The sequence below is a fragment of the Cibotium barometz genome, chromosome 8 (genome assembly GCF_041138505.1).
Source record: "Cibotium barometz isolate CiBa-2024 chromosome 8, ASM4113850v1, whole genome shotgun sequence".
NCBI classification, from domain to species: domain Eukaryota; kingdom Viridiplantae; phylum Streptophyta; class Polypodiopsida; order Cyatheales; family Cibotiaceae; genus Cibotium; species Cibotium barometz.
Window position 1 is genome coordinate 11428169 of NC_141053.1, and position 14913 is coordinate 11443081.

A 14913-nucleotide genomic window follows, 5' to 3' on the forward strand; every position below is an offset into this window, starting at 1 on the left:
TATGTACACACACACACACACACACACACACATATATATATATATACATATATATATACATATATATACACATATATATACACACACACACACACATATATATATATATATGTTACAATAGACGTCTCATGCTTATGCACTCTGATTGGAAGATTATTATATATTTTCCTTTTAAAAAAGGGTGCTAGACAACCATATTGGAATGCTCTTGACCCAATATATTATCCACCCTTTTTTTAAAGGAATTAATACATCTATATATATGGATGTAGATGGAATGCTCTTGACCCAATATATTATCCACCCTTTTTTTAAAGGAATTAATACATCTATATATATGGATATATGGATGTATTAAGTCCTTTTAAAAAAAGGTAATATATTGGGTCAAGATCATTCCAATATATATATATATATATAGATTTATTAATTCCTTTAAAAAAAGGGTGGATAATATATTGGGTCAAGAGCATTCCAATATGGTTGATATATATATATATATAAAGAGAGAGAGAGAGAGAGAGAGAGAGAGAGAGAGAGAGAGAGATTGACCCAATATATTATCCACCCTTTTTTTATAATAATAATCTTCTGTTATTTTCGATTACGGTGCATGTCTATCTGTTAGACATATATATTAATTTAGTCCCCGAGGCAATTAGGCCTAGACCGGACATTATTAGTGTGTGCACGGGCAAGGGCCTAGTGGGCCAAGGTCCGTAGCTCGGGGGTTAGCCAAGGAGTGCGGGAATGGGAGCTAAGAGAGCACTTCTACCTTTTGCTTGATAAGGAGGTAAGAACATGCTCTAGGGGACTTCCATTTATAGAAACTCATGGGCTATATTGGCTGGGAGGAGAGAAGCGCACACATGTCATTTTTAGTCCTCTTACATTTGGTATCCGAGCGGGTTACGAGCGCTCTGGAACAAGCGGTGCAGTAGGCTTTTTCTGTTAACAAAAAAAAAAAAAAAGATGGGCTGCGCTGCGCCATAGCGAACGCTGCAAACAGCTGATTACACAAGAGGGGACGGTAGGGAATCCGCCAGCGGCGTGCGCACGTCAACCAAGCCCACACGCTAGAGAGCTCTCTCTCTCTTTTGCTTTGAAAGAAAAAGGGCCACGCTTTACATCTTAAACCCTTCGCCTTCTGCTTGTGTTTTCCTATGTGGGATTTTGTTCAAACATTTCAAGCTCTCTCAGCGCCTCTGGAAAGTTAAGGATGGTGCAGACGTCTGGCAAAACCTGCAATCCGTCGTGAAGGCTCAAAATTGGTGCCAGATATGCGTTTTTGACTCTTTAATGCTTCAAAAGGATGTTCTAGTACATGTATAAAGTGCACAGGCAGTGTTTATGTGTGGATATGCATGCATAGAGTGAATTGCACATCAATTTGTGACTCTGCAATTTCTGGTCTTTTGCATCAAAAAGGCAAATTTGGACTTGTTTCGCATCAAAATCTTCATAAAATACATGTTTTGAGCAAAATTGGGGCAATTGATGCATAGTTTTTGGGGTTATCATGCATTTTATGCTGTTATGCTGGTAAATTTCATTCAAAGACAATAAAGTGCAGAACTTACAAGTGCAATTAGTGTTTGTGTGACAGTTTGCTAGCTGTAAATATTTGGGTGCTTTTCCTATACTCTTTTCATCAAGCCATTAAAAAAAAAAAGAGAGAGAAAACATGGAAGGAGAATCCTCACAGCAACAGGTGCCTGATTCGACCATGCATGACGAGGATGAAACACTTGATGTGACTACTATGGTTGCTCGTATTGACTCTATGGAAAACACTATGCAATTAGTTCTTAATCAAATGAAAGAATTGACTGAAATGCGGGGAAAAGAATTAGAAAAGTCTATATCCATCCCTCTTGATGAGGAAATCAATCAAGGCGGTCTTGGAGAGCCAGGAACCTCGGCTAGAGTGCCTACTTTGGGGCGAGCCAAGTGGCAACTTAAAGATCTCAAACCGCCTAAATATAATGGCAATACAGCAGCTCGCACAGCAGATGCAGTGGAACAATGGCTTTCCAAGTGGGAGCAATGTTTTAGGCTGTGCCATATAAATGATGATGTGGCTAAGATTCAGCAAGCCACGTATAACCTCCTCGATGTGGCTCATCGATGGTGGAGGAAGATAGAAAAGGACAAAGCAGAGCCTGTTACCTGGAATGCCTTTAAAGTTATATTTTATAATAACTTTGTGCCACCTGACGAGCGCAGTCGAGCGCTTGATTCTTGGTTCTTCATGTCGCAGAAGAACTATTCTGTTCAAGAATATGCGGATAGGTATCGGGAAGTCTTGCTAAAAGTGCCAGAGCATATTCCTGATTTCCTGCAAGTTCATAAATTTGTGTTGGGACTTAAAGAAACTCTTCGGCCTCTAGTGCGCAAAGAGAAATGCTCTACGTTGAATGACGCCATTGAATTAGCAATTGTGCTTGAGGATGGCAAGAAATTTCCTTCGGGAGGTGGAGGCCAGAAATCCTCTTGGACTCGCGCCCCTAGATTTTTGGCCCCAGCTTCCTCTACTTTACCATCCACTGGTGAGGGTAGGGGTAAAGAGATTAAAGAGATTCATATGATCAAAACTGCAAAGGGGACCAAAAGAAAAGTTTCTGCTATGGCGGAAAGGGCTTTTAATAGATCTATGCTTACTCCGCAGCAAAGGGATAAAGCAATGAAGGAAGGGCTGTGTTATGGATGTATGGGCCAGCATAAATTTAAAGATTGCCCAAAGAAGTCAAAGATCACGGCTAGTATGATGGTTAATCCAATGCAAGTGTCGGAGGACAGTGAGGATGACTTGTTGGATGACACTCCACAAGATTATCCTAAAAGAATTTTAGCTATTTCGGTAACCAAGAAGGTGCCTACAGCTCCAGATGTAGTCTTGTCTCCTGGGGCACAGCAGGGTTACCAGTTTCCAGACACCGAGCTTATAGTATTGAAGGGGACTGTGCAAGCAACGCCAGTCAAGATCCTCTTTGATACTGGCTCTACTCATAATGTAATTAGCTCAAGGCTTGTCAAGAAGCTAAAGCTCCAAACGCAGCCTTCAGAGTACAGCTACATAGTGGAGCTAGCTGACGGCAAGGGCACAGAAGTGTGGGATCGTCAAGTCAGAGGACTCCCATTCGAGATCCAGTCCTACGAGGACAAATTGGACTTTGAAATTACACGGCTTGCGAGATTCGATCTAGTTCTCGGCAAGCAATGGCATGCATGGAAGAAGCCAACGATAGACTTTTCTTCCCACGTCATCCAGTTCGAGCATAGTGGCAGACGCCTTTTGATACGCGGGGAACCCGATTTCCCAGAAGCGAAACTGTTAAAGGCTACCAAGATGCTCAAGTTAGATTGTAAGTATATTTACTTTTGTTATATTGTAAATATTTCTAAATCAAATCCAAGGATGGATTCGACAGTTGGTGGCAGTTTTATCACCTCAGCTTTAAATCTTTCTAATAAGATAAAAGCTGAATTCGAAGATGTATTTAAAACTGAGTTACCTATTGGTTTACCTCCTCGCAGGAATGTGGAGCATAGGATTGAGCTCATTCCAGGAGCTAATCCAGTTGCTAGACCACCATATCGCATGAGTCTCAAGGAGGAGAACGAGGTTAGGAAGGTGGTGGACGAATACCTTAGTAAAGGCCTGATTCGTTCGAGTTTTTCACCTTTTGCCTCGCCTGTTTTACTTGTAAAGAAAAAGGATGGTTCTTTTAGGATGTGCGTAGATTACAGAGCACTCAATAAAATTACTGTCAAGCATCGTTATCCTATGCCTAGGATCGATGATCTCTTAGATGCTCTTGGTGGTGCTACTATTTTTAGTAAAATAGATTTAAAAAGTGGTTACCACCAGATAAGAGTAAGAGAAGAAGATGTATATAAAACAGCTTTTAGAACCAGGTTTGGTCAGTATGAGTATTTAGTAATGCCATTTGGTTTGACTAATGCTCCAGCTACTTTTATGATGTTAATGAATGATATTTTAAGACCATTCATGGGTAAATTTGTGGTAGATTTCATTGATGATGTGCTAGTTTATAGCAAGAACATCATAGAACATGAATCACATTTAATTTCTGTTTTTCAAGCGTTGCGTGAAACAAGTTTGTTTGCCAACAAGGAAAAGACTTTTTTGTGTATGACTGAGATTGAATATCTAGGTCATATAGTTTCTGCAGATGGGATTAGAATGGATCCCAAGAAAGTTTCCGTGATATTGGCATGGCCAGTGCCAGAAAATATCACTGCACTTAGATCCTTTTTGGGATTAAGTGGTTTTTATCGTAGATTTATAGAGCTCTATTCTCTAATAGCAGCTCCTATGACAGATTTGTTGCAAGAACAGGTGCCCTATGTGTGGACATCTATGCAACAAGAAAGTTTTGATACAATGAAACAAGCAGTTTCAACAGCTCCAGTTTTGAAAGTGGTCGACCTAGAAAAGCCTTTTGTCTTAGAAACTGACGCCAGCGGTGTGGCTGTTGGCGCAGTGTTAAGCCAAGATGGTAGGCCAGTGGCCTTTGAAAGCAAGAAGCTTTCGCCAACTCAACAGAATTGGCCAGTCCATGAGCAAGAATTGTATGCTATTATACATGCTCTCAGAATTTGGCGGCACTATCTTTATGGTGCTGAGTTTAAAGTGTATACAGATCATCATACACTTAAGTATTTTTGCAGTCAACCTGATCTACGAGGAAGACAAGGTAGATGGGCTGAGTTGATGCAAGAATTTCATATGGAAATTTTGTATCGTAAAGGTCGAGATAATGTAGTCGCTGACGCATTATCTAGAATTATGTATAATATGAGTTTTACAGTTTTAGAAAACTCATTGCTTCAAGAAATCAAGGAAGCACAGTTGGAGGACCTTTATGCACATACAGTAAGGTCCAGACTCGAGTCTAGTATGCATACTAGTGAGGAGTTAGCTTCGTCTACTTCTTCACTAAGACCTTCATCAAGTCCGTATGCCAATTTCTCAGTTGAGAACGGATGGCTAAAGCGGAAAGGAAAGATATATGTTCCTTGTGCACGGGAACTAAGAACAAAAGTTTTGCAAGAGAACCATGATAATCCCTGTGCTGGGCATCCTGGTCAAGATAAAACAGTTCAGCTTGTTAGACGGGCATTTTGGTGGCCACATCTATTTAGAGATGTCCACAAGTATGTCCAACAATGCTTTCAATGCCAAGCAATAAAGGCAGAAAGAGTAAAGAGCCCCGGGTTACTCCATCCCTTACAAATTCCGGAATCTAACTGGCAAAGCATATCCATGGATTTTATCACGGGATTGCCACGAACTCAAAGACAAAAAAATACCATTTTGGTGGTAGTTGACCGCTTGAGCAAGATGGCTCATTTTATAGCAACCAAGGACACCGTGGAAGCTCCACAGGTTGCAGATTTGTTTATCCAGAATATATTTAGATTACATGGATTACCTTTGTCTATTGTTTCAAACAGAGATGTGCGTTTTTGTGGACATTTCTGGAGACATATTTTTGCAAAGTTGAATGTTACTCTCAATATGAGTAGTGGTGACCACCCCGAGACAGATGGTCAGACGGAAAGGGTCAACCAAGTACTCGAGGACATGTTACGTGCTTATGTATCTGATAGTCAGACAGATTGGGATTCATACTTACCCTTGCTAGAGTTTGCATATAATAATAGACCTCATAAGGTGACCGGTATGTCTCCTTTTGAGATGAATTATGGTATGTCTCCCTTAACTCCTGGTACTATAGGCACACCACAGAAATGTCCTAGTGCGGCAGAATTTTTGGCAAGAATGCAAGATACTCTAGCATTGACTAAAACTAAACTTCAGCAAGCAGCTGAAAGAGCTAAGTTTTATGCTGATAAGAAAAGATCTCCTCGATCTTTTGAAAAGGGAGAAAAAGTTTTTCTTCAAGTACCATTAAACTCTACATCTTTATTTACTGGAAAGTGTCCTAAGCTTTCGCCTAGATTTTGTGGACCTTGGACCATTATGGAGAAGCTTTGGACCATTATGGAGAAGCTTAGTGACGTAGCTTACCGGTTGGAACTTCCACCACGCTGTCGTGTCCATCCGGTGTTTCATGTTAGTAAACTCAAGAGATATATATCTAAGGATGATAATCTAATTGATGGTCTTATTTCTTTGCAGGAAAATGACTCTGTAGACCATGGTCCAGACAAGATACTAGATCGCAGAGAGAAGCGGTTACGTAATCGCGTTCTCCGAGAGTTTCTAGTTGCCTGGAAAGGTCTTCCTTTAACCGATGCTACTTGGGAATCAGAAGCTCTGATTCGTAAACATTTCCCATAGCTGATCATCGAGGACAATGATCTTAGAAGGGGGAGAGAATGTTAGACATATATATTAATTTAGTCCGAGGCAATTAGGCCTAGACCGGACATTATTAGTGTGTGCACGGGCAAGGGCCTAGTGGGCCAAGGTCCGTAGCTCGGGGGTTAGCCAAGGAGTGCGGGAATGGGAGCTAAGAGAGCACTTCTACCTTTTGCTTGATAAGGAGGTAAGAACATGCTCTAGGGGACTTCCATTTATAGAAACTCATGGGCTATATTGGCTGGGAGGAGAGAAGCGCACACATGTCATTTTTAGTCCTCTTACACTATCGTACCAAAGAATCCAAAGAAAAAAGAACATTTTGAATGGTATTAATGTCTAGAATCGATAGCCCTCCATAGAGAGTGCAGGATCATACCTGTTTAAGCATCCATTCTTTAACCGTCAAGCCATCCTGCCCTTCCACATAAGACTGCCCACCCAATATAGCAGGCAACAGACCAACCGCAAACTTTATTTTTTCTGGCCAAGTCAGCATCTCATTGTTTCTCAGGATCGCCCAGACTCCTGAGGATGATCGCAAACACCTTTGCCACTTTAAACGAGAAATATATAGGAAAAACTGAAGAGTAAAAAGAATCCCTAATTTTGACAGTAATTAAGCATGCATAAAGCAAAGCGCAAATGACTACTGATCGGTACATATGACAGTCCACTTGGAAAATTGTTTACACAACCTTACCGTTGAGGGGTGCAGGAAGCACTTCTGGGAAGTCAAAACGACTAAACTCCCCAGGCTTGTTAGGCATTGCAAAGATCATACTGTGCTCTTTCCATTGCAATCTTTCATTGATCCCAAGCTCTCCAAAGAGATTTTGTATATTGGGATATGCTCCAACTGGAAAAGATAAGAAGTTTCCTCTAAGATTATGACCAAGAGCTTTCCTTCCATATGCAAGGATATAATCAAGACAGACATTCAAAGTATTTGCATAGTTACACTCAAACTGATAGTAAAAATCTCCTAAGGCTTACAAAAAATGTGCAGTCCTGTCTCATACCAATCCCCATCCTTGTCTTTCCAGGCTGCCACCTGTGGAAATTCAAGTAGTTCAGAGGCAACCTAAGTTGGTAACTTCATGTAGCTATAGAACATCTAAAGGCAAGTTATAAAGCAAAACATGAACCTCAACCCCCACCAAGACATGTTTGAAACATTCAAGAGACCAACTATAGTTGCCAAAAAGTAGTATCTTTCTCCAATGTGCATGTCCTATATAGAGAGAGAGGTTTAAGGCATTAATGTAGTCTACTCTTCCACTTTTTCTTGCAAGTGCCTTGCATTTGGTGGTTGAGCCTTCGAAGGTTCAGTACTAAGTTGAGTGAAGCTCAATAATCTTATCCAAAAACTGCCTTTGATACCCATGATCTTCAGGTTTGGATTCAATACAAACACATGGACTGACAAAACACACCATTCACATGCGCACACACTTACAGCTTCTTTGGATGTCCCAACGAGCTAGCACCAGATCTCTTCCACATTTTTCTTAATCACTGCCACTTCTGTGAGCCATCAAGAGGCTCCATAATGGCGGAGCTGAACTTTGAAGATGTAGAAATGGAAAAGCATTACCTCGTTCCTACTCGCAAGGGAGTGAACCCTACGAAGCCAAGCACTTGCTGGGAAACAGAGGCCCACAGTGACAAGTGACAACTAGGAATGCACAAAAGTCTCAAGTACATGAGATGTATGTTGGGTATTTCGGAGTCTCTTGTGTCCTGTAAGGCTGTATGTCCACCCGTTGTACCTGTCAGTATGTGTGTATCCATCTATATGAGTTTGTATAGGTGTGAACACCTCATATAAGTGTAAGTGTGCCTACATGTGTGAACACCCTCTTATTTGGATAAGTTTGTGCCATGTGTCATGTCCTCATATGTGAGTGTGATTTGTGTGAGTCAAAAGATAAGGTTTGCAACCTATAAAAGCGTGTACTTGGTGTACTTCAAAAAATATCTAATCAATCCAATCAATATTGAGTCGTGTAATCATCTCTCTCTAAAGTATTGAGTTTCTATCTCTAAGCTCACACCTATGGATACCTTTGATCCACCATAGCTTTCAGCTTTATGTCTACAGCTACACCATGATTAAACACGGTATCAGAGCCTGATGCGTTGTTGTCTGTCATAGCCTAATCATCTCTGGCTGTGTGCTTCTGTGCGTTTGGAAATCAAAGCTGACAACGCCACCTTACTGCTCACACAGCTACACGCTTCCCTTCTGCCCATCAGCTTCTATATCCAACTTCTTCGCTGCTTGTGCGTCTACGCTCCATCACTGGCATGGTAGTGTCTTGCTACACCTGAAGCTGCTCGACACTACTGCTGATGCGCTGTTGTCTGCCTTCGACGGTGCCCACAGTGTAGTCACCTAAAGCAGGCAACTAACCGCCTTCAGCTAAGCCTGTTGATGCTTGTTGCTGCCCGCCAATCTCCACGCAGCTGCACCTGAGCTCCAACTCAGGCAAAAGGCACCCACCCTGCTCAGCACCCGGCTCGGCAACCCAACACTGACACGCAATTGCCAACCAAGTTAAACTCCACGCCAACCTCCTCCTGCCGTTGTTTCTGCAGTACCATCACTGTTGCCTATGCCTGGCCTGTCAAGTACATCCTGCATCTTCACTGGCTATACCAAACCTATTGTTCTTGCAAAAATCAAAACTTCTGTAAGCCACAAAAAATTAGGGCTTTTCAAAAAATCATTGCAAATCAATCAATTGAAGCCCTGCACTTCACAAGAAATTGGGGACAAAGAAATTGACCAAAATTGAAGCTCCTGCATCTATTGAAATTGGGGCTTTCTTGATTTTTTGGTAAAATCTTCAAATCAAAGCCCCGCCTATGCATGAAATTTTGGGGGTTTTTTAAAAATCAGCACTTAGCATCAAATCTGGGGAACCCACAGTAAATTAGGGCTTTTCAAAAAATCAGTGCAAATCAATCAATTGAAGCCCTCCACTTCACAAGAAATTGGGGACAAAGAAATTGACCAAAATTGAAGCTCCTACATCTATTGAAATTGGGGCTTTCTTGATTTTTTGGTAAAATCTTCAAATCAAAGCCCCGCATATGCATAAAATTTTGGGGTTTTTTTAAAAATCAGCACTTAGCATCAAATCTGGGGAACCCACAGTAAATTAGGGCTTTTCAAAACATCAGTGCAAATCAATCAATTGAAGCCCTCCACTTCACAAGAAATTGGGGGACAAAGAAATTGACCAAAATTGAAGCTCCTGCATCTATTGAAATTGGGGCTTTCTTGATTTTTTGGTAAAATCTTCAAATCAAAGCCCCGCCCGCATATGCATAAAATTTTGGGGTTTTTTAAAAAATAAGCACTTAGCATCAAATCTGGGGAACCCACAGTATTAGAAATTTGAGGCTTTTCTCAATCATGGAGAAAATCCTCAAATTGGAGATTCAACAGCCACCCAATTTTGGGACTTTCTCAAAATTGGCCCTCCTACATCAAATTGAAGTCTATGCATCGACGAAAATCTGGGAATTTCTCTCTTTTGCTTCAAACTTGTGCCATAACGAGTCCTCTGCCCTAGCTCCTGAGCCTAAAATGATGGCTCAAGTTTCCATTGCTTGGAAAAGACACCGGAAAAGGCGACACCACCAGCATCGAGGGGGGATTTCACCCTGATTTCCTGGAATTTGTAATTTCCTTGTTATGGGTGTGAGTCAGGGTTCTTTGCGCCCCAAAATCTGAAAAATAATCTTGTGTGTGTGTTACGTTTTCCCATGCGTTTGTTTGTACCACCTTGTGTTATAAAATGCACTATAATTTGTCAGAATATGCAGCGGAAATGATATCCAAACTTGGGTAGACAAGAACAAGTAGACTGCAGAAAATAATCAGCACAAGAAACACAGAGAGATGTGTGTAAACTCTTCTCTATACACAAGATCCCGAAGATACTGAATGAGAAAGTGGAGGAGGATGGGGGGCAATATATACAAGCCCATGAGGGCAGTCGGCCAGCTCTAGAAGAGGCCCACGACTGGACAAAATCCCACGACTGCTGAATATAGCAGTCGGCCAGCATCTGATGCCCCACGCCTGGACAGAACAAGTCGGCCAGCACTCCTACAGCCCACGACTGATACAGATGCAGTCGGCCAGCTTCAGAGTGCTCCTGGCATCAACTGGCAGCCCTCCAGCCACTAGAAAAAAATGGGAAAAATAGGGAAAAAATACGGGGAGTGTGGAAAAATGATATACGGGCGGGCACACCCACAACAGAGGCCCTGGTGTATAAAACTGGACAGGAGATGACTTCTAACACCCCCTCTCAGCTCCTGGCTGTGTAACCAACCACTGGGAGCTGGGGTGCCGCCTGAGCAAATCCTGAGAGCGACTTCGTGAAGAGGTCTACTGTACTGTCCTCTGTCGAACAGAACTCCAGCAAGATGTCATCAGCAACGATCTGTTCACGAACAAAGTGCCTCTGGATGACCATGGGTTCCTCCAATGGAAGCCCAAACCTGCCATGCAACCTCCTCCTACGGCTCCGTAGAACTGCTCCTGGGCCTGAAGTAGATCCCCTCGTGTCCGGATCTCCTCCCCAAACCGAGTCACTCCAACCGCGGAGTCTGACTCCATCCAACAATCCCCCTCCTGTGTACAAGAGTCCATGATCCTTCGCATGCCGCAGAAACCACAGGAAACGCGATCCTGCCTCCCAAAGAGACATCTGCAACCAAGAGCTCAACTGCCTCATCAGGAAGCTCCCGTCCAATCCGGTGTCCATCAACCAGATCAATGAACCATACAGCTTCTGAGTCATAGAGACATCACACTGCTCACAAGGATCAACACCTGTTACGGTGCACAAGCAAGTCCTGGAAACCTTCTGAAGACCACGCAAGGTCTTCTGAAACCTGTCAACCACCCCCTCTGAATCCGGAACCACAAAGCCTGGAGAAACCACCTCCTTCTGCAAGTAATCACCTGTCACCTGCCTGGCTTTCCGAAAGGTCTCCGTGGAAGGAACATCCTCAACTACTGGAAGTTCTATGTCCTGAACACTACGAGACATCAGAGCATAAGTGACCTGTTCAGCTTCTTCTGACTCACGAACACAAGAACTACCAACATCAGTACTGGAAAGTTCCTGCCAACTGCTGCCATCTACTGGCAAGCTATCCACCACCTGGTCTCGGAAAGCCCGCTCTTGCAGCATGTCCACACCTGAGTAGCTAATACCACACTGCCACTCATCACAATCTTGAGGACCTGGGAGAGAGAGTGCTGAAAGCCTGTAGACTCCATTCTCCACTCCCGCCTTCCCAAACCACTTGGCCTGTTGCTTTGTCCCGAAGAGCAACAAAATGCTCATCAAACTCCACCCGTACGCCAGTCTTGCAAACCTGATGCACTGACAACAGATGAAAACCGAGTGCCGGAACATACAACACCTGGGAGGAATGCTTCCCCCCTCTGCCATCGGGGACTATCTCCATCCTGCCCTCACTGTGAACTGGGATAGTGGACGTATCCCCAGTAAGAATATGACCAGAACACCTGCAGAGATCCTGTAAACCGGAACGGGAAGGAGTCATGTGCTTGGAAGCACCACTATCGAGAATCCACTCCCGAGTATCCGTTGCGGAGAGTCCTCCAATCTCCTCCCTGCCTGAAGAAAATGAAGCATCGGTGTCCATCACCTCCAGGTGCACAAAAGCCGGAGTCTTCATGATTGCTGAGGAGTCTTCACCCTTCTCGGTCTTCCGCTTGGGACACTGCCTCCAATAGTGGCCTTTCTCGCCACAATCATTACAGGTCCTCTCTGCCTTTAGTTTCTCGCGGTCAGCGTCGGACATCTTCTCAAAAGACTTCTCCGATGAAGCCTTCCCCTTGCCCGAGTTACGGCCTTTCGACCGTTGGCCAGTAAAGGCCTCCGAACCTCCACCCTGAGGAGGGTTCGTGAAACGTTCCTCCTGGTCCAAGACCATTGGCACAAGCTCCTCCCAAGTAATGGTGCTGAGCCTGCCACTCGTGATCAACAAGGAATAGAAAGCGGAATACTGACCAGGCAAGTGGGAAAGTAACGTGATAGCCATATCTTCGGACGATATCTCTTTCCCTGCTTGAAGGACTTCCTGCTGAAGGGCCTGCAGCTTGTTAATGTGTTCCCGCATCGTCGAAGACTTTGCAGGGTTCATAACCCGCATCTGCACTTCCAAGGATATCCGCTTCATGGGCGACACCCTGTTGTACAAAGAAGCCAAGTGCTCCCATATGCCTCTCGCCAGCGTCATGTGCTTCACATGGTTGATCACCTGTGGTGTGCAATTGAGGAATATAAACGACCGGACCCTGGCGTTGACACGGTCCCACATTTGTGCCTGTGCCTCTCGGTCCTTCCTCGTCGATAATAACTCCCCTTCCTCAGCTTCCGGCCTTGGCACCCCTTTGATAATAAAATCAGCAAGTGATGGGGAGAAACCTGAAATTAGGGTTAGAGTTCATTCATGGGAGACATACACAGAGAAGCAAGGGAGAGAGAGAGAGAGAGATGTGGGGATAAGTCAACTCATGAAAAGCGTGAGTGTGTGACTCCCCTATCACACATGTATATTGCACTAGTACACATAGTGCACTTAGTACATTAAAAGTACTAAGTGTACTATGTACTATAACTTATGGGCTTGTACACACTATAAGGGTGGGCATAACGCCTTTACCCCAACAGCAAGATCATATGACTCCAGAACTGACTCCATCATGACCTTCCAGATGCCATAATTGGACCCGTCGAACTGCCGATCCACTGGGAACGTGGGGAGAGTCGGAATCTTCACGTGCTTCTCAGCCATCTCGAGTAAATCCGCCATCTCGGAGAGTAACCTGAAAGGGTGGGTGGGTGGGAAAAATCTGAAAATCAGAAAATATGCAAGTGGCTGTCCAGCCCCTCTGCCCGCCTTCCTCTTGCACCTTCACTTCCCGTTCAGCCCGAAACAGTCCACCGATCAGCAACCTGTTGCTCCCCCTCTTGCTCAGAAAAACGCCCAAGATCTCCTAGAGCCTAGGGCTCTGATACCATGTCAGAATATGCAACGGAAATGATATCCAAACTTGGGTAGACAAGAGCAAGTAGACTGCAGAAAATAATCAGCACAAGAAACACAGAGAGATGTGTGTAAACTCTTCTCTATACACAAGATCCCGAAGATACTGAATGAGAAAGTGGAGGAGGATGGGGGGCAATATATACAAGCCCATGAGGGCAGTCGGCCAGCTCTAGAAGAGGCCCACGACTGGACAAAATCCCACGACTGCTGAATATAGCAGTCGGCCAGCATCTGATGCCCCACGCCTGGACAGAACAAGTCGGCCAGCACTCCTACAGCCCACGACTGATACAGATGCAGTCGGCCAGCTTCAGAGTGCTCCTGGCATCAACTGGCAGCCCTCCAGCCACTAGAAAAAAATGGGAAAAATAGGGAAAAAATACGGGGAGTGTGGAAAAATGATATACGGGCGGGCACACCCACAACAGAGGCCCTGGTGTATAAAACTGGACAGGAGATGACTTCTAACATAATTTCCTCGGTAACCCTGTTTTGAGTCAAGGGGGGTAAGTTCTAGAGGCTCAAGAATCTTATGTGTGGTCAAGCTCCATTTGCAAGCTTGGTTGTGATCTATTGTATCACGCCAAGTATGGCCATTGTGATCTTTTGCATCATGTGGTGCCAGTGAGCCCAAATCACCATAAGTATGAAGGCTATTCCTCATAACTCTTGCCTGGTCTATGAGAATGACAAGCTGGGAACAAAAGGAGCAATAGCTGAAAAGGGGCAGAGTTCAGAGTGGACAAGAGTGCATAGGTTGTGGGCACATTTTGCAGCCCTTAATTGTACCTGGCCAGGCACCTGAGGTCCCACAAGAGGCTCAGCTTGTGAAAAGGCCAAAAGAGGGCCAAAGCGGAGAAATTGCCCAATTTTTGGGTCCCTAGAGTAGGAGAGAGCTTGGACCCCTCATTTGAGCATTTTGTCCCTTATTTCAGCTATCTGCCTCTCTTGGGCAGAATTCTGCAGCTAGAAGCATCCAGATAAACCTCAAAACTCAACTGAACAGAAGCAACTCTTCAGGGCCTTCGGAATTGCATCCATACAAAGGAGAGAACACAGTTTTTTTTCTTTTCTTTGTTGTGGAGGGGTGGGGTGTGCGGGATCAGTGAATTGATCTGTTCCTGGCCTAAATTGAGCAGAGAGCGCATACAGGTATCTGGCCTTCAGTTTCAGTCTTTGAACTTTGCTTTGTATTCTCATACCAGTAAAAAACTCCATGAAAAAGGGGGGAAGGGGAAAAAGAAGAGGAGATAGGGAAGGGGGGGGGGGGAGGGGGAGGGGGAGTGGGAGTGGGGGGTTCATCATGGGGTGATTATGTGTTGCTTGCATGGAAGAACATCATTGTCAAAACAGTTCAGTACATAAATCTTAATTGAGAGTGAATGCTTTCACCAGAGTAGCTGACAGACACAAGGATCATGACCTAAATCAGCACCTGAGTCTATCATGAT

At 44.0% G+C, this 14913-nt stretch overlaps 1 protein-coding gene across 5 annotated transcripts in view; it reads right to left on the reverse strand.

The window, feature by feature from the left end:
- Positions 1-14913, reverse strand: part of LOC147635897 (15-cis-phytoene desaturase, chloroplastic/chromoplastic-like) — a 38374-nt gene that overhangs the window by 20233 nt on the left and 3228 nt on the right. For all 5 annotated transcript variants that reach the window (XR_015266454.1, XM_086801302.1, XM_086801301.1 and 2 more), the window contains exons 4-6: positions 7349-7406; positions 7056-7211; positions 6732-6880 (exon numbers count right to left, since the gene is read on the reverse strand). Coding sequence is in view for 4 of the 5 variants with exons in the window: in XM_086801302.1 (XP_086657428.1) it covers positions 6732-6880; positions 7056-7211; positions 7349-7406 (363 nt within the window). In the remaining variant the exon portion in view is untranslated. The remainder of the gene's footprint in view (positions 1-6731; positions 6881-7055; positions 7212-7348; positions 7407-14913) is intronic.